Source organism: Tachysurus vachellii, chromosome 16 (assembly GCF_030014155.1).
Source record: "Tachysurus vachellii isolate PV-2020 chromosome 16, HZAU_Pvac_v1, whole genome shotgun sequence".
In the NCBI taxonomy this organism is placed as follows: domain Eukaryota; kingdom Metazoa; phylum Chordata; class Actinopteri; order Siluriformes; family Bagridae; genus Tachysurus; species Tachysurus vachellii.
This window is the reverse complement of record NC_083475.1, coordinates 836,562-863,368: the sequence shown is the minus strand read 5'-3', so window position 1 is coordinate 863,368 and position 26,807 is coordinate 836,562. Positions and strand designations below refer to the sequence as shown.

The 26,807-nt window shown below is 37.8% G+C and overlaps 1 protein-coding gene across 2 annotated transcripts in view; it reads left to right on the top strand.

Moving 5' to 3' along the window:
• cacna1c (calcium channel, voltage-dependent, L type, alpha 1C subunit) overlaps positions 1 to 26,807 on the top strand; it is a 156,420-nt gene that overhangs the window by 31,488 nt on the left and 98,125 nt on the right. For both annotated transcript variants that reach the window (XM_060889293.1, XM_060889292.1), the window contains exons 3-8: positions 3,134 to 3,239; positions 10,104 to 10,243; positions 12,429 to 12,568; positions 12,750 to 12,911; positions 13,130 to 13,332; positions 21,572 to 21,675. In XM_060889293.1, the coding sequence (XP_060745276.1) occupies positions 3,134 to 3,239; positions 10,104 to 10,243; positions 12,429 to 12,568; positions 12,750 to 12,911; positions 13,130 to 13,332; positions 21,572 to 21,675 (855 nt within the window). The remainder of the gene's footprint in view (positions 1 to 3,133; positions 3,240 to 10,103; positions 10,244 to 12,428; positions 12,569 to 12,749; positions 12,912 to 13,129; positions 13,333 to 21,571; positions 21,676 to 26,807) is intronic.

The window sequence follows — 26,807 nt, the reverse complement described above, 5'->3', positions numbered from 1 at the left end:
GTTAAGTTCTATAATACTTTCTTAAATATAAATATGTGCAAAAATATATGTTCAAAACCATATTCTAGCACAGGAAGTGAAATACAGAATGATGGGTTAAGTGATAAGCTGCTTGTTTCAGACATTTTATCAGTATGTGAACAGACACTGGCCTACAATGGATGTATCTATAAGGTGAGTTATATAAAGTAACTGCCATGATTGATGCAAAGGTTCATCAGAAGATGTTTTAACTGCATCTAAAGAACATTTAAAATAAATACTATACAAATACAAGTCAAGGTGGTTGCTGAATAAGTACATTCTTAATAAAGCTAACTAAACAAACACTGTATTATTATCACATTAACTACAGAGTAATTCATATGAAACACATGTAGAAACAAATAAAAATAATACATCGAAAATGTCTATACTTTATTTTTGCATTTTGAGAAGTGTAATAATATAGTAATACAAGAAGAATAAGATTTGGGGAAAGTTTGATCTTTTATGTAGGAATAAAATGAGATTGGTATTTTGATGTAGATTAGTTCATAGTAATGAAGAATTAGATTAGAATGAATAGGTCAGTAACTACTTTCCATACATTGTAGATATGATTGATTTGCTACTGTTAAACCAGAGTTTCAAACTATTAGTGAAAGCAGTCAGGGGAACCAGAGTAACACTGACCTTTTCATTGCTAGGCATAGACCACTACTCTTTAAATATTGTTGCAGAGATAACCAAAGAATGCTGCTAGATCTGTCGTGGAACATTGCACCAGGTCCCAGAGTGTTGTTTGGCTCCACTAGAGAGAATCATATTTGAAACTGATTTGGTGTTTGTAAAAAACTTGTCTGTGCCTGGCTGAATTTCCTGGATGTATTGAACTGGATGAGCTCAGGGTGCTGCTAGACTACCTCAGGACACAAATTCTGATAGACCCTTTTCTCTCTCTTTTAAGAAAAAACATGCCCAGAGTTGTTGCTTGTGTCATTTGCATTGTGACAAGTGCATGTTCGTCTGTGCGGCATTTGAGGTTAGCCACAGGCACCATAGGCCCTTGTTCTGACACTAGAAACTATACCCAATTGTGCATCTAACTAGAGGAAAAACACTATAAGGAACAAAGACTGGGTTGAGAGCAGATTTTAAGTTTTATTCCCCTGCATTTAAGCCCATGGAACGTATCTGTCTGATGCAGATGCTGGTAAAGCAAATTTTTTCTGTGAATGTCCTGTGTAGGGCAGATTGTCCTCCTTTAGAGAGTAGGAGATTTGTCCATTTAGGGCACATACTGTACAAGGCCAATGTGGGTGCCTAGCCAGCACACCAGGTTGTAGGATCAGTCAAGGATGATCTAACTGATCCATTTGTCTACGTAAACTTTTGATTCTGAAACCTATTCTGTTACATCCTTCAACTGTAAGGCTAATAAATAGAACAATACCTTTGATACCAAATCAACTCATTTACATGTATGGCATTTGGCAGATGCCCTTATCCAGAGTGAGGTACAAAAGTTCTTTGCAGACTTAGGCAATGAATACATCAACACTATTTCACTAGGTCACAGACGTAGGATACCATCAACCTAAAACTCTGATGGGAGAAAAAAACAAACAGTGAAAATAAGTGTTAGTTTAAGTGTTTCAGGAAGAGGTCAGTCAGTGTCGTAGCTATTCAGACATCTAGAAGATGTTAATTCTACCACCTTGGTGCAGGAACAGAAAAGACCTGACAGGAGAGGGCTGCAGTAGTCCAGTCTCGAATTGACAAGAGACTGAACAAGCACCTGAGCAGCTGGTTAGATACAAATAACAGAATCCTTCTGATGTTACACAGAATAAACTGACAGTGGCCAAAGGGGAGACTTCTGCTATACAGTAGCATGTACTCTGCCATCTAGTGGCAACTCTCACTATATATGGCATCTGGTCTTGCATCATTTTTTTTAGCTAAACCATTTTTGACAGCAGGACCTCCAAGACACTGATGGCTGCGGGGTGTTTTTGCATCCCAATTTTCAAATCAGCCATATCTGCCTATAATGCTGAAGTTGCCTGAAGATTTTGCTGAGAGATGCCAAGGGGAAACTAATTTTTGTCTTTGCTCTATAGGGCTTTGTATTCAAATACAACTGATTGCTTTCATATGCATGATAAAGATGAGTTAAGCAGGTTTACACTATTAACAGTTAAAATGTTAATAGTGTATGTTAACATTAAAAGAAATCCAATTTTCTATTTTACATGTTAGTTTAATGAGCATACCAATGACAAATCCAGTTGACATTACGTACTTTAAATAAATAGGACATGTTGTATTGCAGCAAAGAATCGCCATTATATCATGTTTTCATTTCTAGACCTGCCGATCTTAATTTGTTTGCTGTTGTGATTTATAAATATTTAGAAACGACAGTTCCATGTCTGAGTCTCCTTAGCTAAACCTGCACTTTGCGACATGCGTTTTGCTCTACAACTCACATGTCAACGGGTGTTTTCTTCTTGACCTTAAAAACGAATAAATAAAACCAGGTGTGTGTGTGGTTGGGGGGGTGGGTGTTAAATACTCAATGTGTTAAATACGTTCTAACCTTTGGTGGCACACACCATATAAATAACAAGGAAATAACATGTATACATACTGTATACTGTATGTGTATATACATCTGTGTATTTCTGTCACATCTGACATCTTAATAAGCAGTTTTTATAAGCAATTTTAATAGCTAGGTGTGGCCAGTGTCTTTATTATATGATTCCATAATCAATTCCATACTCAATCCCATACTCTGTGCTCGATTCCATACTTAATACTGGATTCCATACTCCATACACATTCACATTCTTCTATGAAAAAAGGAAAGGTTTTGTCTTAAAAAACAAAAAAACTTCTTATATATACATAGCACTAGACTTGATATTGCTGATGGACATCATCTCAAAAGAGCTTTAGTGCAAAAGGTATAATGGCAATTGCAATTCATGAGACTAGATCTATGTTACCTGACTTGCATGTATGCCTGTTTGCATGTATGGCAGTTGTGCGCCCATAAAGTACATTTTATTACTGTGTTTGGTGTTGACCACATTGTGGGTTCTTTTTTTTATCTGTTTCAGTCCTTAACTCTACACTTCTCCAGACCCTTTGAAATCATAATTTTAATGACTATTTTTGCTAACTGTGTTGCCTTAGCTGTCTACATCCCCTTCCCTGAGGATGATTCCAATGCCACCAACTCCAATCTGGTAAGAAACATGTTTTTTTTATAATTCTGCTGCTGTAATAATACTAGTAAGTCAATAAGGTTTGCGATGTTGAATGAGGGAATACACTCTAGACCAATGCTCTCATAATGGTGGTGTGATTTGTTTTGAATTGACTCTGAACCAGTTGATTTAAAAATGCTAAAGACTTTTTAGTTCAATCTAAGCCTTCTGCAATCTGTGGGTAGAGTCTTAATCACAAGTCTCTGCTCAAATTCTACATAAACATACACTTTTAACATCCGCTAGTTTTAACAAACAATGTTCCACATTCTTTTTTCTTTTACATTGTAAAATATATCTATAGATATATTAAAAGCATGCTTTTACTGGGTCTTCAAGTGCCATCTTGATTTGGGGAAAAGGGGAAACATAGGTTTAGTTTATGCATATTATAAGAATTATATGAGAAAGATGACTTTATATCTAGATATATTCTTTGAGGTCTGTTTTCTAACTTGAATTCTGACACAAATTTTAATGTTTTCTCAAAAAAATAGGTGAATTTTGAAATACCGTTGTTCTGGTCACAAAAGCAAAGATTGAGAGGATTGTCAACAACTTTTAAATGACTCTTGAATCTTGCACAGGTTTATATGCCATTCATTAATTGATTACATTATTTTATGCAACTGCTAAAAATTTTGAACTGTTAAATTATGTGTTAAAATTGTGTTTAACTGTTAAAGCCTGTGTTTATCATTTTGCATCTGCTTCTGCATTATGCATCTGCATCTGCAACAAATGCATCTGCTCACAAAACTAGCATTAAACAATCAGAATATGCTTAGAGCTTCTTAAAAGAGTGCTTGCTTGGCAAATGGGCTCAGGGAGTTGACCCTGTTGTCTAGATAAAGGGTATACTGCTTTAGCAGTTGAGTAAAACTATAAATTATGGTGTTATTTTGTAGATTTTTATAGGTGTATTTTTTATGTGTACACTTTAATTAAGCTTCAGTAATGGCAATAACATTCACTTCATTTGTTTATTGAACTTTGATCCATTCTAAAGGACCAGCTTAGAGGTGAGAGTCCAGAATCAGATTTACATTACCCGTTTTTCTTTTAGAAAAAAAAAATAATAGGAGTATTTACATGATAGATTACAGCATAAATTATCCAGAGCTGTACTAGATCAGTGTTGTGGACGTTTTAAGGTTTGTGAGAATTAACGTATAAAATATCACACTGGTACTGTAGGTACGGGCAAGAGTAAAAAAGCTTTCACAGTTTATTGTGTTCTGCTACACAGCAAGGCCCCACACGCCTCGTGTAGCATGAGTAAGGCCGGGCCACGATCATTGATAACATCAAGATTTTATAGACAAGATTCAAACAAACAGGACATGTAAAACAAAACATCATCAACCACTGGCTGAGAAGCATCACCTGCTTATCTCCTGACCAAGTGAATCTGTACCTACCAAGGTACAAGGTCTACTGGAAGCTGTTTATGTTGATTTAAAAAAAACAACTGCAATCTCTATTCACAATAACTACCAGTCATGGGAAGCATAGAAGCATAGAAGGACAAGTTCCCACAAACATCTCTGAGAGAAAAATTTCCACTACAATCAGTACACTACACTGTAAGCTGATGAATGTTGGGGTTTCCTGAAAGGCAGACAGTGCTTTGCACAGATCCACCTAATGAGCAGTTATTATCAAAGTTCACTAGGGGAAAGGCTCCTCTGGGTATGTGATAAGAAGATGAAGGTGGTATTAATGTCTATATTCTGTAGTCATGGATAATAGACCCATAAGAAATTGAAAATCCTTCTACATGTATCCAAAATTTCATGGGAAGATCAAGGGAAAGGAAATCTCTCATTGGTCTGCACATTGTTTCACTCACTGTCTTCATGTTCCCTAATTCTAGCCTTCTCTTGTTATGTGGAAAGTCCGGAACTCAGCTCACTGCTATCCATAGCATCCAAATACCTAACGTTCAAAGCACTTTTCAGTAAGACCAAAGTTAGTGACCTGCCAGCTTATCACCCCTGTGACTGTACAAGCTAAGGTAATGCCCTCTACCTTTTTCACCACCACTGGCTTCTTTTCATACATTAAAGATGGTGGATCATGTATCGACTACAGAGGCTTCAACTTAAGAGGTGACCATACTATGCTATCCACTCCGGCCCATCTACCAGGGAACAGATTGCATTGCACTCTCACATTGCATTTTTTTAAACAATTTTTTTCCTTGGGGATTAATAAAGTTCTCTTTATTTCTAATCATGTAGACTTATGAAGATCTGTGAGGGTGGTGACTGGTAGAAGTCGTTTAGTACCACTTTGAGTGCTGAAATAATATTTAATGAAACAATTAAAACAATATTTACAGCATTTTGCAGATGCCCTTATCCAGAGCCTCTTACATTTATACAACTTAGCCATTGAGGGTTGAGGGCCCAGCAGTGGAAGACCTGGGATTTGAACTCACAACCATTCAATCAGTAGTCCAATGCCTTAGCCACTGAGGTACTACATCCCAAGCAAAACTGGAACTGGGCAAGTGGCACAAATTGTTTAAGGGGTGAAACACGCATTTGTAGTCTTCAGTTCACACTGTCATATTGTACACATTGTCATCAGGTACTAAGAACAAGCACTGGTGGCCTAACCTACTTAACAATATATACTATATGTTGTGCCCAAGTCCCAAAAACCCCTACCTCAGGGAAACTGGCCACAGAACCCACTCCACAGCAACCATGAGCCCATCTGGTGGTTGATTTTATAACTGGTCTCTTTGAATCATGACTGGCTAATGAGGTCATTAGACTACTTTACAAACTGGTTTGAGCTCAATCTGATTTTAGAACTTGATTGACAACAAAAATGAAATTTTTAAAATTATATAGATTTTATGAAAATGCATTAGTACTTTACTCATTAAAGGTAGAGTTTCCGTTGTTTGAAAGTCAATGTTGACATTTGAAATCATCAAAACAAACATGCCCCTAAACCAAATGGGTCCCACCCATGTATTGATAGCTCCGCCCACACATACATACGTAACCCAGGCAACCAATGGAAAGAAATGAGTCTTGTCATAGCTGAAGGGAAGAACAATACGATTGCAGATAAACAAACAAGCAAAAATGACACACAAGCATAATCATGTAAAGGACAAAGGCATATATTAGTTCTGTGTAACAAAGCAAAACCAACGTTACTCACCTATCGAGAAGGAAAAAAGCGCCTCTGCGTCTTAAGTAAAGTTGGTCACATATTCACAGATTGGAGTTTCCCGTGTCAATAACTCCTGAGCTAAACGCTCAAATACACAAATAACACCTCTTTTCTACCGTAGTAATGTAGAGACGAAGCTACAACACAATTCTCCTCAAAATATTCAGCTTTCCTCCGTGGTGGACAAAATACACAAGTCTCTATGTGCGGACAACTTAGAGACAGATTCCAAGGGACCGTCTGCAAAGTGCAAAACCCAAAAAGCGAATACTACAAAAATATTCAATAAGTTCACTGTAATACACTGTACTGTCTCCAGCTCACACATCACTGATGTCCTGATAGTTATACTACAACACTTATTTGGGGGAAATGTCTTTTTGTATCATGTTTATGATTTTTTTAATATGAAAATAATTTCCCCAAAAGTAAAACACATTTCCCCCAAATAAGTGTTGTAGTATAACTATCAGGACATCAGTGATGTGTGAGCTGTACACTCTCTCCACCGATATTGATAAGACACGCCCCTTTCTGCTCATTGGCTACATGTTTGTTTTGTTTTTGTTTTGTTTGTCGGCCCAATTCAGTTTTCTGAAGCATTTCTCAAACAACGTACACCCCACCTTTAAGACATTCAATTATTAATTCAAATTAGTGTGTAGTTTGTAAATTCACCCTTTTGGCTAGAGATGCTAAAGCAAATTGTGTATTTTTCCACTCTTGTTGGCTGTGTGCCTGACCCACTTGGCAATGTTTTGCTTTGGGTTTTTTGAAAAATGCATCCCTCAGGCATTTACACCACACCTGCTTCCCACAGCAAAACACTTAAAAAGTGAATATAATGCTTACTTAGGTGTGCATGGAATGCAAGGTTATTCTTTTACAAACAAATTATTTTCCTCATGAAGCTTTTACTGGCACTTCCTATTGACTGCTGCCTCTAGTCGACAGTAAGGCTGAGGTGCAAGTTACGCTACGGTACATCCCACTGTAGCCAATGACCCAAGCCAAATACATAGACAGCATTCTAAATATGAACAGAAACGGTAAATATTAATCTAGCCTATTGAAACCGGGACAATCAGTGTCCTGGAGGACTGATTATTAAAAAGAAGGACAATCCCGGGAAAACCGGGACATTTGGTATATCGATCTGTAACTCATGATGGATTGTATGGATTCACTCAAAACATGGTTCAAAATTCAAATCATTAAACTATAGTCAGGAAAGTGGAACCAGAGGCTCAGGTAGGGACCTACTAGTATGTCATGCAACATTATAATTTAAAACCTACACTATAAAATTTACATGAGGTAGGAAATTCAGGTCTCAAGATGTTTGGGTGGATATTGATTATAATTTGCAATTCTTGCAATTTACATACCATTCTTATTTTAATGTATTTGGCCCAACGTGTGCTGAGCAACGTAACACAATTCACAAATTAAAAGGTTTACTGTTATTTCTGTAAAACTTAAATGTGCAATATCATATTCTACCACAAAATGAACCAATAAATCCTATTTTACATTGTAAAATTACAGCCATAAAAGTAAAATATTTAATCAACTATTTAGAAGATTATTTGTAATTACGTGTAAAAGTACCATTGAGAAACAGCAATAAAGCTGCACTTTAGTCTTGTTTTAAATAATCTTAATAGACAGTGGATTTAATAAAATGGTTTATGTGACAAAAGTCAGAATAATCATTGTTGTCAATGGAGGCTCATGCTTTTTACAAAGTACAGCTGTTGATAATGTCATGCTAATGATGTGTCTTAAAGATTTTAATTACTGGGAATCCAGTAATATTTCAAAATGTTTTATAATAAATACTATGTGCAATATCATATAACACCACAAGGTGGCAGCATCAGTTTGTACATGTGCATAGTCAAGCATGTTTATTTATCATGTATATTTCAGATATCAGTTTATTAATATTTAATTGAAACCACAAAAGCTAAACTCTACAACATAAACTATGTAAGATATTTATGAATTTTATTAGTAATATTACTACAAGTATTCAATTATTGCCATTGCCAAAAGTACTGCCCTTTTGTTTTTGTTAGGATTTTTCTTTGCTAAATCTGTTCATACAGGCCAAACATTCATACATGTAGGCAGGCAGAGAGTGAGCCTACTTTACTCAAAATGATGAATATCCTGAATGGATGTCCACTGCAAATTAACTGATCAGAAGAAAATATATGTCTGTATCCTCTTTCAGATTTCTATAGTCGTTGCATTGTATGTACTGTAGCCACTACATACAACAATTTATTGTTTTAGCTATAAAAAGCTATAAATTCATATATATCTCCTCAATTGTTTCAGATTATAAGAAACTTTCATGAGAAAATAATGTTTTATGCATTTTTTTTAATTATTTCTAATTACTTAATTTATATCGACCACATTTGAAAACATGGAGGGATTTTTGACCCTTAAAATCCTTGTTAACAAGTATGGGAATTTTGCTGAAACATGGCAACCCTTCCTATGAACTTTCAAGAGTTGTGCACATTTAGGGCTATCCAGTTCCTAAAGCGGATAATTACCATGCTGCACCTACTGATTATAACAATACTAATACCAACATGATGCCAGGGCTCTCAAGTTTTGAAGACAGGCAAGAGTGACATCTCCACCCCCCCAGCGACACACCGTGAGTGAACCGGGGCCTCTGGCACCATCTCAGGGCCCCCAGCTTGAGAACCACAGGCCTAGACTACTTGTTCTGAGCAGGTGTTGTCAGTGAACTGGGGCCCCCTGGCACCATCTCAGGGCCCCCAGTTTGAGAACCACAGGCCTAGACTACTTGTTCTGAGCAGGTGTTGTCAGTGAACCAGGGCCCCCTGGCACCATCTCAGGGCCCCCAGTTTGAGAACCACTGGCCTAGACTACTTGTTCTGAGCAGTCGTTGTCAGTGACCCGGGGTAGAAGGAACTTCCACATCCTCTCCGCTTACTTCTGTCAGAAATAAAGTACAACCAGCATACACATGCTAGGAAGATATGGATTCAAATACACACACACAATTCAAGATTCATAGGTCCTTATTCATCGAAGCTGTGAAAATAGGTCTGTCCCCACTATCTTCAACAAATTCCGATTGCTTGTTGGGTGTGCTCATTGTGAGTGTAACTCTAATAATAACTTTTTATCTGTTCCTGGAAGAACAACACACACATCATGAATTTCAAGACAATCCTTTGTTTTCTGGTTTAGTTGGCTCTCTGAAATTTGAAATCATTTCTTCTTCCATTATAGTGAACATTTTGTCTAAGAGATTGTGAATGGAGAAATGTAAGCTTGGCTCACCTTTTGGTTCTTAATTCACTAATTAGATAATCCAACGACTGTTTTGTATTATTTTTGTATTCTGACTTTTCAACAATTTTCTACTGAATTCTGTTGTCTAATAATCTTTAGAATGTTACTGTTTGAATTTAAATATTATATTAATATCACTATTTATGATTAATAATGTTACAGCACATGTACAGTATTGAGACTGTGCGTTTTGTTGAAAATTATACAATAATATAATGTTATTAACGAAATGAGCATTGCAAATTATTTTCTTATGGCCTCTTTATGTCTTTATCTCTCTCTTCATGTCTCATGTTATTGCAGGAGCAAGTGGAGTATCTCTTCCTTATAATCTTTACAGTGGAAGCATTTCTGAAGGTCATCGCATATGGGCTGTTATGTCACCCCAATGCCTATTTAAGGAATGGCTGGAATCTGTTGGACTTCATCATTGTAGTTGTAGGGTGAGTAAAATAAATCTGATTACTTAGATAATTCATACACGCTCTTCTGTCCTACAACAGCCATGTTTCAGAATGTCCTTCGCTGTTATTTACTGTAATGTTCTTATCTTGAGTTACTGGTTGAGAATAGAGGGGTTTAGTATGATTATTGAGCAGGGGTTGAGAGGATCACTGTGCTTTGAACTGACACAGCAGAAGCATAGTCTCACCTTCTGCTGCCTTTTTAATTCCGCAGCAGTTAGCTTGTTTTTTTTTCAAAGTTGCAAAGATTCAACAAATCTCTTCATTCCCTTTAGTGCCATAGCAGGTATTCAAGTTGAATCAAAGGTTCAAGCAGAAGCAAGACTTGTATGTCTGTGGTGTCCACAAGGCCATGTTGTTGGCTCCCTCAGGCAGAAACATGACATTGGGTTAGGAACACAAGGCCTGTTTTCAGACTCAGACTACAACACAATCTGGGAGGACATGCCATTGGCCTCAGGCAGGATGTGAGGCTGCAAGAGAATCAATGTGAAAACAAACCAAAACCAAGAAAAAGGAAACTGGAACATACAGTAGAGCAAAGGTGCAGTACTGACAGATGGTAAACCATGGAACAACCATAACACCAATGTGAGCTAATAATTAGCATTAATTATAATGTTTCTGTCACTTACAAACACATTTAAGATGAATGATTCGTTTGAAACTAAGCTTGCACTGACAAGAGTCATTTGTGTAGGATTTGTCACAGAAGAATTGAGTTGTGTTTTTAGTGGAGGATAACCTGGCATCATTATAAACTTCAACAGTTGAGGCAACTGACCTCATGGATCTGGTTTACCAGATACTACATGGAATGCAGCAATTAGATGGACAATAAATCTATAGAATATGATATAACGGATACTGTGAGTGATTTCACATGAGTGATTCTCACCCCGGCTGCTCCAAGTGTTTAAACATAGCAGATAGTTGGTGGGGTATGGAGCCATCATGTCGAGAAAGCACACAAACACATGATTAAGAACCACTTTAACTAGCATACCCTAAGGCCTTTTTTCAATCTACAGAAAGAGCAGTTTAGACAATACCGCTTCATTCTTGTAGGTCAACCCCAAAGGCTTCAGACCCATGAGAAATATAATTAAAATTATGCCTACCTCCAGTGTGTTTTCCTACACACCCTCACACATTGGATTCTACAGTGGTGATGAAACCCATGATGAACCCAACACCACTGCTTGACCTTCACAACAAATCAAGTACAGCAGCACTCATGTAGGAGCAGGCTGAAAGTTGGAAGGCACTTTAGAATACCAGGAAGGCAGCAGGACCATATGGCATTCCAGGACAGGTCCTGACAGCCTGCACTGGCCAGCTATCACCAGTGTTCACTTAGATATCCCTGTCCCTTGAACAGTCTACAATATAGAGCAATGATCAAGCACTCATGATCAGTGGGAGCCCAGTGAAGAGAGTGGACATTTTTCGGTATGTAGGGGTTCACATCATGCAGAACGTCATGTTTCTTCACCATGGTGAAGAAGGCTGGGCAGAATCTATACCATCTCAGATGCTTAAAGGACTTTAAACTAAAACTAAAAAGTCTTTAGCACCTGAGAGGGCAGTTTAAAGTCCTTTAAGCATCTGAGATGGTATAGATTCTGCCCAGCCTTCTTCACCATGGTGAAGAAACATGACGTTCTGCATGATGTGAACCCCTACATACCGAAAAATGTCCACTCTCTTCACTGGGCTCCCACTGATCATGAGTACCAAGTTGGGAACAACACCAGACAGGACAGTCAAGCTCATCAGAGGGTGAGGCAATCAGCTGTACATAGCTTTTGAACTGAGCTCCCTCACCTAGAGTCTATCTACAGAAAACAGTGCTGGACCAAGACCATGAAGATAGTAAAGGACCTCAGCCATCCCAGCCATCAGCATTTAGAGAAGTGCTTCTACAAACAAAGACAGAATAAGGAGGAGCTTCTTCCCAAAAGGCCATTCGGGACCTCTACCAGGAGTACACCTAGAGCCTGGACCCTTTCTTTTTTCTTGCCTTTACTTTTTAGGACTTGCCACAACGTAGTGGGTGTTGTGGGGCTTAGAAGGACATTTAAAAAAATGCTCAATTTGCACTACATGATTTGTAATAATCTCTGTTTCTCTCTCTTTGCCTCTGTCTCTTTCACTCCCCCAGGTTGTTTAGTGCTATATTAGAACAGGCTACAAAAGGAGACGGAGGGACACCTATCGGCGGGAAGGCAGCAGGCTTTGATGTGAAGGCCCTGCGTGCTTTCAGAGTACTGAGACCCCTACGATTAGTGTCTGGTGTTCCCAGTGAGTCATACACAATCAAACACAAATCTAGCAAATACTAATAAGGAGGTTAAGGACACAATTAGTGAAAGTTAGCATTTTTTTAACAAACAGGATCTATAGAGTGCAGTATATAATCATTAATAAGCTGGAGAAATGGCAAAGCAAATATTTGCAAAAACATGTTTTTTTGTGGTTTCAGGTTTACAAGTAGTGTTGAACTCCATAATTAAGGCCATGGTTCCTCTGCTGCACATTGCTCTGCTTGTACTCTTTGTGATCATCATCTACGCCATCATTGGCCTAGAGCTCTTTATGGGGAAGATGCACCGTGCATGCTTTTTCTTCAGAAATGGATACAGAGGTCAGTGTCAATTTTAGTTGTCGTAACAAACTTACACAGTATGTTTCCGATTGTTATTGTTTTTAGGCTGAGTCACGTTTTCACAGGAAATTGCTTATTATGCTTTGTCACTTTTGATGGATCATAATGAGACAATGGGTATAATTTTAGCAATTGAAGTTTGAGAGGTGTAATTGTGCTGTAAATTTATAAACATGTACTAAATCCTTGTACCTTAGGGCCTATAGCTGAAGAGAAGCCTGCACCTTGTGCCCCAAATAACGCGCATGGGAGGCACTGCACACCACTCAATATCACCCAGTGCATGATGGGATGGGAGGGACCAAATGATGGGATTACAAACTTTGATAACTTTGCATTCGCCATGCTGACAGTGTTTCAGTGCATCACCATGGAGGGCTGGACTGATGTCCTGTATTGGGTGAGTCTGGTATGAGCCAACAAATAAATGTCCTAGATTATGTCAAGCCAACTTATACTTTTAAAAAAACATAAAAATAGCTAAAAGATAGGCAGATGTGTAACTAGGACTAGGATTAGGCATCAGAGACCAGTGTGTGTGGTATGTGTTTGTGTGTGTATGTATGTGTGTGTACATTGCATAAGTGATGAGGTGGGATAATTAGAGTTCCATGTACTTCCAAAGGATTTTAACCTGTAGACTGTGGAATTTGACCTTTACATTCTGAATAGTAACCCTTTATAGATGAGAAACGTTTTCATCACAATCCAATTCAATCAACATGTACTTGAGGTCTCAGAGGAATGATGACACTAATCAGTTACATAATTATATGAAGTAAATGCTCAAATTATCCTGTCTCTCCTTCTGTGTCCTTCTTTCTCTCTATGCCTCTATTACAGCGTGTTCAGTTGAGTAATCTTACTAATGCTTGACTTTGCTTGACATGCTCTTACCTAAAAATGAATGAGAATGATTTATCAGTTCATGTTTTTTATAGATCACTTTGGCCACACTGCTATTGTCACCAGCTGTTTGTATGGACTATTCTTCTCTCTTCCATAATAAAAGAATGGAGAGTGCATTCACTGCTTTATGAGCTTATTCTGAGCTTTATTATAAAACATCCATGACAATAGAAGGGGCTGTGTTTTATACCTATTTATTTCAGCTGCTGTTCTCTCTGAGAGCTGTATTCAGAGTTGAGTAGGATGTAAGGCCAATGACAGTCTTTCAATTTTTTTTATAAATGCCCACTAAACTGTATTTGTACATTTATATCATTTATTTAATGTGCAAGCAATACATTCATGAACAGTTTGGTTTTTTCCCATTTCTCTTATAAGGAATTCCCTCCAATACAGTAAAACAAGTAATATACTGCATGAACAAATATTTTGGGTGGCAGCTCTGTTTGTTTACACCTAGACTAAATTCAGATTTTACTCCACATTCTTCATACCACCATACATTTATTTTAGCAAGGAAGTTAGGGTAGAGACTTTCTTCATACAGTATAAGACCCTGTTCAGAGTGCAGGTAAAAGTGGCCCAAATCTGATTTTATTGGGGTCAAGTGGGGGTCAGACTTCTTCAGGAGTAGTGTGAACAATCACATCTTGCCCAGATCTGATTTTTTCAAATCAGATTTAGACCACTTCCATATGTGGTCCTGAATCAGACCCAAATCTGATTTTTTTCCAATGTGGCCACAGTGTGAACAACCAAGGCGGATTTGATGCGACTTTTACGTCAATCTACTTTGACATTCGTCACAATTATGCGCCGGCGAGTACGCACACAAACTTAGATAATCAAAAGTTGCCCTTGACATCCGAAAATTTAAACAAAATGTGAAGCTATTCACATCACATTCGAACCACTACTGGCTTCGTCTCCACATCCACACAGACCTCTGTAGTGACTTTGCAGCCATAACCCCGCAAAAGGCCAAAATAGCTCATTTTGCTCTCTTTCTCTTGATTCTTCTCGTCCTCAGCACCTGCTCATTAATGTTACGGCTGCCAGTATACAAACATTTTGAAAGAAAAGCGAAAATGCTTACTTCCTCCATAACGTCGCCAACTTTTTAGCGCAACGGCGTGCTGCGTGTGACGTCATTGTTATTGTTCGTTTGCGCATGCGGGTCAGATCGAAACAGCAAACAGTTCACACTGGTATCTCATATATTCCACATTTTAAAAGGTAATGTGAACAGCCAAACAAAAAAATCAGATCTGAGCAAAATATCCGAATTGAGCATTAAGACTTGCAGTATGAACCTAAGAGGTTATTCGCGATAGATACATGTCAGTTTATGCTCTTGATACTATGGGGAAATTCTAACAACTCAACACAAAAGAAAAACAACTCAATTAGGAACAAGTTCTATACCACTGAAGATAAAATGAACAGCTGTACAAATTGTTTGCAAAAATAAATTTCATTCAGGAAACACAAATTAACTTACAGGGATGGGATTTGGTAGGATGAATCTGTGGTCTGAAGGATTAAAAATAATCAATTAAAATTCAAGAAAGTGTTTGTAAACATTTAATCCACTGAAAAGCTAATCTAGATAAATAATAGCTGAAATAAGTCTGAAACAATTCTGACATAATGTTATGTCTCCAGCAAAACTCACCAGCTCTCCATGAATCAGCATGTTCGATTTCAATATCGCCTGCGGTCCCAACAGATGAAGCACTGCACAAGCATGTGTCATACCCAAGTGCTGAGTTCTTTGGTGAAGACATACTATTGCTAGTACATGCCACAGATTATGCAATATTTCTTTATCATCGTTAATACGTTTTATTGTTACCTATTCTTCTGCTAGCACTTGAGCAAACCAACCATTCTGACTCCTGTGTAAAAGAGATGATTAACACCTCACTCTGGGGAGTCAGACATCTGGGCCATAAAAAGGGAATATATGAGGTTTTTCTCTGCGATATCAACTAGTCAAGTTACGTGGCTTTGCAAGGTTGAGCACGTGTCACAGTCAGAGATTAGTTGTACAGACTAAGGAATTTCCTTGTGAACACTCATGAAATGGGTAACATAGAAAGACGTGTTGGTTGTTTTCTAGTAAGAGGATGAATAGGTGGGAAAATAGAGCCTCAACAGAGTGGTGTACGACACAGCGATGTAGTTCAGTAATATACAGCACTTGAATATTTCAGGAGATCTTCATGAGTCAGTGGTTATCAGAATTTAGGTTTCTCAGACTGATGGACTTCTCCCACAAGCACCCTCAAATCATCTGGTTTCTCAGCACCAGTCAAAGAGACAAAAGGAAAAAAGGACAAATATGCAGTGAAACTTTCATCACTTTTTCTTGTATTCTACCTAATATATTTAATTTTAGTAGTAGGTGATATTCTGGTTGTTATTATTGCAGATTCTCTGTTTCGCTTTGGCTCTGCAGTCTTTCCACCTAGGAAAGAATTTTGTTACTGCTTCTGTTTTTACTACCTTCGGCTAGTATTGCCCATATTTCATGAACCTGTCCCTGAGATCCTTGTAGTACTTTTGGCTCTCAACTTACAGTCATTTACAGAGTTAGTGTGAAATAGTGTTCAGGCTTGGGGCAGATCGGTGCCTCATTCTGGTGTATACTGGTGGATAATGTATGGTCAGAACACAAAAACCTGCTGAAAATGAGACAGTACATCTGGCCCAGGAGATCTTCTTGGCAATTCTCAGATTTTGCCAAATGCTGGTCTACTCAGACAATGTTGAGACTCTCAGGTGCTGCCTTACAAAAAAACTACATTTGAATGATTTACCTTGTTCTTTGTAAAGGATTCCAACTAAAAAAGATTGATCACTTTAACCACTGCTATATGACCTATGGAGTGAATCTAATAGTCAAGTAAGGAAGTAGTAGTGAAATTCTTACCATTTCCAACCTTTCTCCCAGACACCATTTGGATCAACTGTTGCTTTGAGTCCAGTCATGTCCATGTTCATCAGAATTGTGAGTTGGATTATAGCTCAAAAAAGTTGTTGCTTTCTGCATTAGTGTGTAACCAATGATTGTTTATTGTATATGGACTCCATGGCCCTACTGACACCCACTGTGATTTTAAAGCCTAAATTGGGTGAAATTGAAAATTGTAATTGTGTCTGGCAGTAGGTGGAAATTGGAGTTAGAGTCTCCACATTGGTCATGGACAAGCCCATTCTTCTTGCTGGGAGCATTTATGATGACTGGCATATGACAAGTGCAACATCTTATGGTGATGTTATATAACATTATATAATGGTAAGCACAGCATTAATTTATATGCAAAACATGTTGCTAAATTCTAACCTTTCATTTGTGAAAGAATACTAATTTTACCATTTTCGTGACAAGATTCTAGAGCCTTGAGCCATTACTTGTTAGATATTTGTGGATTTGTTATAGAGCTATCAATTTTTTCAACACCATAGATTCAAAGTTTGAGGTTTGAAGATGTCAAATACAATGCATGGCTACACTGTCAATAAGAGCTCCAGCTGTGCACTGGAAAGTATGTGTGCATTTATTGGTAATTAATAGCTGTTAATTTTTAGCTGTCATTGCCCACCTCAAAACTCAATCACCTCATCAATCATGCCCATTTAATTATCATTAAATAAATCACTTAAAAATATTGTGTGATATATCAGTCAACTGACCATTAAAATTCAAAGGGCTACAAAATGGCCATATGAATGGAAATTTGAATCTAACTCTAATGTACAATTATTATTATGTAAAGTCCATAAAATTCCATAACCCAAAATCATAAGCCAGAATCCAGGAAACGGGGTAAATACAGAATGAGCTCGAAAAAGGGCCCAAAGGCAAATCCAGAAGAATAAATGAAATGACAACTCATCGGACAAAGTACATTGGCCCTCCCTGTGGCCCTTGGTAAATATTGCAACAGCCACTGAAACTTTGGCCTTATCTATAACTATATCTATAGGCACTAATAATAGTAGAAATAGTATTAACAGGTCAAGTATCTCAGCCAATGATGACATTAGACAATAAAATGTGGGGAAGTATAATCCACATCAGGGATACTAACAAAACAAATTGAAGTGAGACATAAAAATAAAAATAGCCTACTTATGTATTTGTGTATTTTATTTATTTTATTAAATAAATAAATATTTGACAACCACCGATAACACGGTTACTTCAGTGTGATAACAGTACTGTTGTATTCATTGTGTCTGGGCAGTAATGTAGAGTGGCTAAATGGCAACTAATCCTTTCAGCAGCCTTTGATACAATTGCAAGACTCTCTTGTCTATCTCCAAAAGTATTATAATTTATGACACAACATTGCAACTTTACTTTTTATCTGGAGGGTAGGTCATATCAGATGACATGGAGGGGATCTACATCTGCTTTGTGCAGACTCTTCATAAGGCTTAGTGGAAGATCCTCTTCAGTTCCCACATCCACTTATACTCATGCACTTGCTGAGCCATAAACATAACCCTAACCCTAACACACCATATGCAGTGATGTGGTCCTGGTCCTGTGGTTGCACACTATTTATTACATCTGATAACCTTACAGAAGGAAACCTATAAACTTAGGAAGTTCAGCATTGTTTGAACAGAAACTGCTATCCTTCTTTGTAGCAAGGAACTACATATTACCCTTTGTATATTATACTTCATAATCCTTTGTTTTGAATCCTGAAAATACTATTTGATTGCATCTTTATTCAGGCAAGAACAAATTCAGAGTTGCAAATTGTTTAGGATTTGATATTGATAAGGCCCTGATTACAGGCTTGTAACAGACCTGGAGTTTGTGTACTCCTGCATAATAGTCAATAAGAACACAATGATCCAATGTAAATGCTGCAAAGCTGTTTTTGAGGCCCTTTTTTGGTGGTGCTGGTGGTTGTGGAAGTATTCTTGGGGCAGATTCAGAAAACTGACAGTGGGCATTCAACTGCCTGAGATGTCTTGTGGTGGTCAGACAGAACCTATGTGGTGAATGAACAATAAACTGGGTTATTGTGACATTAATGTGACAGTTTTAAGTAAGTCCTCCAGTGCTAGCAGTAAAAGGCCAATGTGTTGCCAATGCAAGCTACATACCATACAATAGGACACATTCTCATTAGCACATGTTCAGTCTGTCTACATATAATGCTTGGGCAGCATGCATGTAATCCTTTATCTTATGAGATTAGTAGCATCATTTTCAATTCAAGCATCATTTTCCTTACCACCGTCACCTGAGTCACCTCAGACTTACTCATTGGGGATGAATACAAAAACATTTAAATATATCTCATATTAATCTTGAATTTTTGTATTACATTAATCTTTATATTAACCTTTTATGTTTTGTAAAGCTGATTTGAGACAATACCAATTGTTAAAAGCGCTATACAAATAAATTTGAATTTGCATGTCAAGCAACCCAAATTTACTCGCATTATTCTTAGCTAGAATGCAGGCCAAGGAGCTTTGGTAGGTTGAGCTATGAGTTCTCTATTAATTTATAATTAATTATAAAATGTCTGAGCCACACACTCATTAAGATGGTCCATACTGAAGCAGTGAGCATATAGGTGGTGCCTGCCTTCAGCATTCAATTCACTCAGACTTTGGCTGTTTGAACATGGCCCAGATAATTACCAGTAAAACCACTCATGCATAGTAGCAGTGCTGGCAATTTAGATGGTGGATGATATTGAATACTCCAAACAGGTAACAGTGAAGGGGAAGAACCTAACCCACCATGGAGTACGAGAGGTGATCTGAGAAAAGCCTGACCCAGGTCCATTATTTTCACTTAGCAGAATTCAGCTTAATTGGCAGGCTCAGTAGAAAAAGCAAATAGCACTGGAAAACTTTTTGTTATGCATTTTGGCAATTAGTGTGCAGCAATTGAAGAGAGCTAAGATCATCTGAGAGTAAGTGATGAAATCACAACTTGGTGCAGATCTCGACTCTTACTGTCCACTTCTGGCAAAGTTCTCTTCAGACGTGACTTCGGTCAAGACTTCCTTCTACAAGGAAAATCTTGAAGCTTCTGCACAAGACCCTCATAAACCCAACAACATCTCTTCTCTACTCAACACCCCGGCTCCACCTGCTTTATCCACTGTGCAGAAGACTTTGCTTATTTTTACCACAAGAAGATTGAGTAAATCTGCAGGACCTTTACTTCTGTCCCGACTGCACCTACATTTCACAGTCAGGATTCTCCTACTTCTGCATTAAATTTCTCAACCGAAGCAGCGGAAGAGATTTTACAACTCATCCAGTCTTGCAATCCTACCACCTGCTTATTGAATCCACTCCTTCCACTATGCTCCAGACCATTTTACAAGACCTTGTGCCCTTCATCACCATGATCATCAATGCATGCCTATCTTGTCATGCACCAACTACCTTCAACTGAGCAAGGGTTATTCCCATCCTGAAGAAACATGGGCTGGATCCATCAGACATCAGTAACTACAGATCAGTCTCACTTCTTTTTTTTCTTTCAAAAAATCTTGCATTGTCTATAATCATCTGTCTGTCTATCTCTCACAGAACAATGAGCTTCTAGATCAGCCAAGATGTCATGTGTCCTCATCCTCCTTATTTAAAACATGAGAATGATTCGGACATTTTTGTCCATACATGCTGCTCAGATACTTGTTCAGTCTCTTGTCATTTCAATACTGGACTACTGCAACTCACTGCAGCTACAACTCATTTGTCCTTTGCAATAATCCAAAATTCAGCTGCACGACTTGTTTTCAACCTGCAGGTTCTAACAAAGCCAAAAATCTAGCAGCTTCCTCTTACCTCAAACCCCTCATCACTCCTCACACTACAGCTCGACACCCTCAGAGCTACCAGCACTGCTCGACTGGTTCCACCATCTCTCAATGTAAGATGTAAGTATAGAACAAGACTCTTTTCTGTTCTGGCACCAAAGACCTTCTTCTTGGTGAAATACTTGAACTAGCACTTTCTCCCCTGTTTGTTGTGTGTGGATATTTTGATGTGGATAAGGGGGTCTGCTAAATGCTGTAAATGTAAATGTAAATAAAAATATATATTGATTTTAGTCCATTTCTAACATACTGCAAATGTAATATTTACGCAATTGTATTAAATCTAAATATGTAAATCTATTTTATATCTAAATCTATTTTCTTTTCAGCCAAAGTATACTGTATGTGAATCATGGTTTAAAATGCATATACACAATTTACTTAAAATACATTATATGGTTAAAAGGTTGTGGACACCTAAAGTAAATGGTTAGGTGTCCATAAATATGTGGCCATATAGTGTAGATACACAAAAGAATGAAGTACCCCTTGTGAAAGGTTTATTTATTTATTTAGTTAGTTAGTTAGTTAGTTAGTTATTTATGTTAGCATAAAATCCAATAGGTGTGCATTAGTTAGGACACAGTCATATCAATATACTCAGAATGGGCCACCCAGAATAATAATCACCCCAAATAACCTTTCCCATATATATCAATTGACATAACTTTTGACATACAATGCTCTGAATACAGTAACTACTGAATGCTGTAACTACTTGAGGGGCGTAAGTGCCCCTTAAGAAGTTACAGCAACTTTCTAGCATCCATTTATTTGCCTTAAATTCTTTTCACCCTCTGCTCTCTCTTTCTCACACTTTTTATTTTCCTAACTGTGCTTCCTTCCCTCTCCCTTTAGATGCAGGATGCTATGGGCTATGAGCTTCCCTGGGTCTATTTTGTCAGTCTCGTCATCTTTGGATCCTTTTTCGTTCTAAATCTGGTTCTTGGGGTGTTGAGTGGGTAAGCAACATGCATGTGCATGTGCTATATGTGTATGAATGTGCGTTATGGACTCTGTTGTCTAGCATCAGAGTAGAACATCTCTTTGACTAATAGAGCATCTTTCATCTCACAAGGAGAAAGAACAGAGTGCAAGAGAAAGACAGCTGTTTTATTTATTAAAGAAAGGCCCATTATTTTGTTATTAAGCAGTCATATGCTAATCATCCCTCTCTCTTTCCATTTCTCCATCTCTCCTTTTTGTCCTTATTCCCAGGTGAATGATGCTGTAGGGAACTCCTGGCCATGGCTTTATTTTGTTACTCTTATCATCATTGGCTCATTTTTTGTTCTTAACTTGGTTCTGGGGGTCCTGAGCGGGTAAGAGACAGATGATCATGCAGACAGGTTGAAGATAGACAAATTAAAGACTGGATTTCTTGACTGGAATCCTAAATAATGCAGAATTAAATAATATACAAAAAGATGCCAAACTGAAAAAAGAATGCTAAAATATTTTGCCAATACACTGTTTGTACAAAGGATTGTACAGAGATAATTAATACATTGGAGCTAGGACTCCTTCATTTAAGAATTCAGCTAAACAATACCACAATCATGAGAATCTTTTATCTGTTATCCTTTTATGACAGCACTGACATTCACATTTCAATATTTTTATATTATAAAAGTAACTGAAAATAAGCTTCTAAAAATAAACTTATAGCATTATAAAATCTGGGTTTCTCCAAATGTCAAAAAGAAGGAAATTGGATTCAAATACTTCACACATTTATAAGGACAAGCTAAAGGCAAGTGGATATATTTATTTATTTAAATTCAACTCAGCAAATAAACATGAAAAACGAAGAAGGCAAGGGAAAAACATTGGGCAAACACTGCAACGTGAGGGGAGAGAAGGAAGAAAAAGAGGGGAGGAGGAGAGGTAGTAAGAGAGAAAAAGGAGTGTCATCTGTCATCACAGAGCGCCCCAGATGATTCTCCACTTGCAAGATGGCTTCATCCAAGGCACTGGTTCGTAGCACAAGACCCATTCCACTGTTCCTGCTAGGATCTGTGTGATTAGCTGTGGTAGCACAACCAAGTATAGAAATCCCTCTGTGTCCCACTCTTCACAGAATTCAAAACACACAGAAGTCTCCAAGATTCTGTCAAAGACAAAAAGGCAGCTGACCTCCAAGAGTATCAGGAGCCTAAAGAATTGGTGAACCACCTTCTTCACTTCTTCACCACTTCTTCTTCTTCTTCCTCTGACAGCAAGAAGAGGCATATGGCCCATTCTTTCTTTGGCCATCTCTGTGCAATAGCAGCATGATTGAAGTGCTACACAAAGGGATCTAGATCATCCATGGAGGATATATTTGTGAAAATATGATCAAGGCTGGCTGGAACAACTTCAGATGGAGGCACTGCAGCTGGGGGCATGGCTGGATGCAACTGCATCTGGAGCACCTGTTGGTTCCCAGTACACTGCACATGGATAGTCTGATTTTGTGTCTGAGGTCCATCAGTATTTGTTCATTCTTACTATAATTATGTTTTTTATAGATATGAAAATAGTTGCAGGTGCAGTTGTTTTAGACATGTTAATGCCAAAACTACAAAACTAATTACCCAAAAACATACCCATAATAGTCACACATACTGTACCTTTTTTCACCTTGTGCTTGCTACATATTTTGGATCTGATTGAATGCTTTCTAAACAAAGCTGTATAAGTGCATTGCATCAATGGATGATGCACCTAATTTGGAGTGAGCTTGTGAGCCAGCAGGATGATAAAGTTTAATGTACCAGTGTTCTGGCTTCTGCTCAGGTGACATAAAAAAAAGCCTTGTAGCATAACAGGCTAAATGCATATTCATGGAGATATTCATGGAGTTAGCTTGTCAGGATCACAAAAAAAGAGGACTACTGAATACTTCATATACCACAATCTTACCAAAGAAACTCTACACCAACTACACCTTCATTCATTTCATCACCACCTAATGCACTGGATGGAGGATCAGTCTGTTAACCCTCAATGTCAGTGCCATACAACAGAAGCAAATAGCTTTCTGTATCACTGTCATGACTAAGATACCCAAACCCACAGTTGTCAGACTTCCTGGAGGAATAGAAAAGTCACACACTGGTTATCTCATTGTCATCTTAAGTGTCTTCAAGTCCTATATATCTGTATCACCTTGCTGACCATAGAAAGTCCTGAAACCCAGTATCACATAGTGATTCAGAATGAATAACATGAGTTCAAAGAAGTGTACTGCAAAGTCAAAGCCTTTTGACTCCCATCGCACCACCACCAGAGATTGCAACATAGAGATTCTTGAGCATCCTTAAGCATACTAATCTCCCCATGCCTTTAGATTGGAGGTGGATACAGCTGAGACAGAGGTAGAAGTCATCATTTCACAGTGGTTTGGGGAGAAACCCAAGCTTTACCTTGTGGCCTTCCTTATGTCACTGCCGAAACTGGCATCCAATTTAACTACACATAAAACTGCACAGCCAACAAAGATTCACCACCCATAATGCACCTTTTAACTCACAGACCACTGGACTCAACCACAACACTACAGCATTTAAGAACTCCCAGTCACTCTATTCATTGCAAAGTATATGATCTGTGCTTTGTAACAGTCATTACATAGCACATACACATCTTTTGTTTTTTCGATTCTAGTTCTGGGTTTCTCAGTACTGATTCTTGCCCTATTTATGCTGTTTGTACCTCATCAGACCATTGCCTTTTTTTGTATTTGCCTTACGTTTTGAAACAAATTGAAAGCTTTTAAAATAAAGCTGTCAAATACTGCAATTATGTTATAATTATTATAATTATAATTATGTTAATTATCTGCTAACTGACAAAACTAATCTAATTGCATCATTCTTATCTCTTCCCAAAAGGCTGTAAAATCTTTACACAGCCACAGCCTTTAGGGTTAATGCATTTATTGCATTTGTCTGGTTTATTTTTAACATTAATTGAACTTTCCTCAACATAGCTAAAGTGTAGCACAACATCTAAAGCAGAATTTGAGAGCAGAAAACAAAGAAACATGAAATGGTGATCTCCTCAATGGAGCAAGGAGACATACTTGACATAATTGTTACATACTCAGAGGAGCAAGAAGAAGGAGTGACATGGAAGGGTTGTAGATGTCCTCAGCCATTCAAAAATGAAATACAGTCTCAGGGTGGGAGATGGTCACAGTCTTTAAAAATTTGAGTAGAGGGCACATTGCCTCAAGCCAAGTCATTCCAACAAGACATTGATCCATTACCTCTTTTCAAGCTGTTCCTACATCAGAAGCTCATGTGACACAGGGGCTGATGGGTAGTGTAACTTCATGCTAGCAGGGCATTACGTGTAATAACTAGTATAGTACTGTTCTCTATTAATCATTCCTGGCATTATGTTTTGTATTCATTTTATTTGAAATGAGTTATTTGAATGAGTTATGAGTTTTTGAGTTTTTTTTAAGGAGAGAGTTCAACAGGCTTCAGATTTGTTAGAGGGTTTCCCTAGTATTGGAGGTAAGATTATTAGAGTACAGTCATTGAGGCAAGAAGGCTCTTCTTTTTTTTATACAGGCCCCCTTTCTGATTTTTTTTAAATTAATTTATTAATTTATTTATTTTTTGCATGTTTGTCAGAATTTAATGTTTCAGATCATCAAATAAATTTAAATATTAGTCAAAGATAACACAAGTAAACACAACATGCAGTTTTTAAGTGAAGGTTTTTAAATGAAGGAAAACAAAATCCAAACCCACATGGCCCTGTGTGAAAAAGTGCTTGCCCCCTAAACCTAATAACTGGTTGGGCCACCCTTAGCAGCAAGAACTGCAATCAAGTGTTTGCTATAACTTGAGTCTGTTATATATATAAAATGAGTCTGCTACAGCACTGTGGAGGAATTTTGGTCCACTCATCTTTGCAGAATTGGTGTAATTCAGCCACATTTGAGGGGTTTAGAGCATGAACCACCTTTTTAAGGTCACAGCATCTCAATAGGATTCAGGTCAGGACTTCTCCAGGAAGGACTCCAAAGTCTTCATTTTTTTTTCATCAGCCATTCAGAGGTGGACTTGCTGGTGTGTTTTGGATCATTGTCCTGCTGCAGAACCCAAGTTCGCTTCAGCTTGAGGTCACAAACAGATGGCTGCACTTTGTACTTCAGGATTTTTTGGTAGACAGCAGAATTCATGGTTCCATTTATCACAGCAAGTCTTCAAGGTCCTGAAGCAGTACAACAGCCCCAGACCATCACACTGCCACCACCATGTTTTACTGTTGGTATGCAGTGATACTTTTATGCCAAATGTAATGGGACACACGCCTTCCAAAAAACTATTGTCTCGTCAGTCCACAGATTATTGTTGTGTGGGGTGTTTTGTGACATCTTAGATCGTCATCGCTGCACTCTTGGGGTAATTTTGGTTGGCCAGCGACTCCTGGGAAGTTTCACCACTGTTCCATGTTTTCACCTTTTCCAGACTGATATATCTCAATTACTTTCTTTCTCATTTGTTCCCGAATTTCTTTGGATCTCAGCATGATGTGTAGCTTTTGAGAATCTTTTGGTCTACTTCACTTAGTCAGTCAGGTCTTATTTAAGTGATTTCTTGATTGTGAACATGTGTGGCAGTAATCAGGCCTAGGTGTGGCTAGAGAAATTAAACTCAGGTGTGATAAACCATAGATAAGTTATGTTTAAACGGGGTAGGGGTGGGGCACACAGGGACATGTGGATTTGGATTTTGTTTTCTCTTAATAATAAAAACCTTCATCTAAAAACTGTGCTATGTTTACTTGTGTTATCTTTGACTAATATTTAAGTTTGTTTGATGATCTGAAACATTAAACTGAAAAAAAAGGAAGGGGGGCAACACTTTTTCACACCATTGTAGGTATTATAGAATCAGACACTGCCTTCACTAATTTACACACCTCTACAATATTACTTTTAGTAACCTCTGACTGATGAAGGAGAATATTGTATTTCTTGCATATCTTTGAAAATCTATGTTTGCCTAATGCCCTTATATTAGTCACTTCTTGTCTCACTCTCGCAAACCCTTTCTAGTGTCTGGATGTTTCAGAGAGCATATTCATATAACAT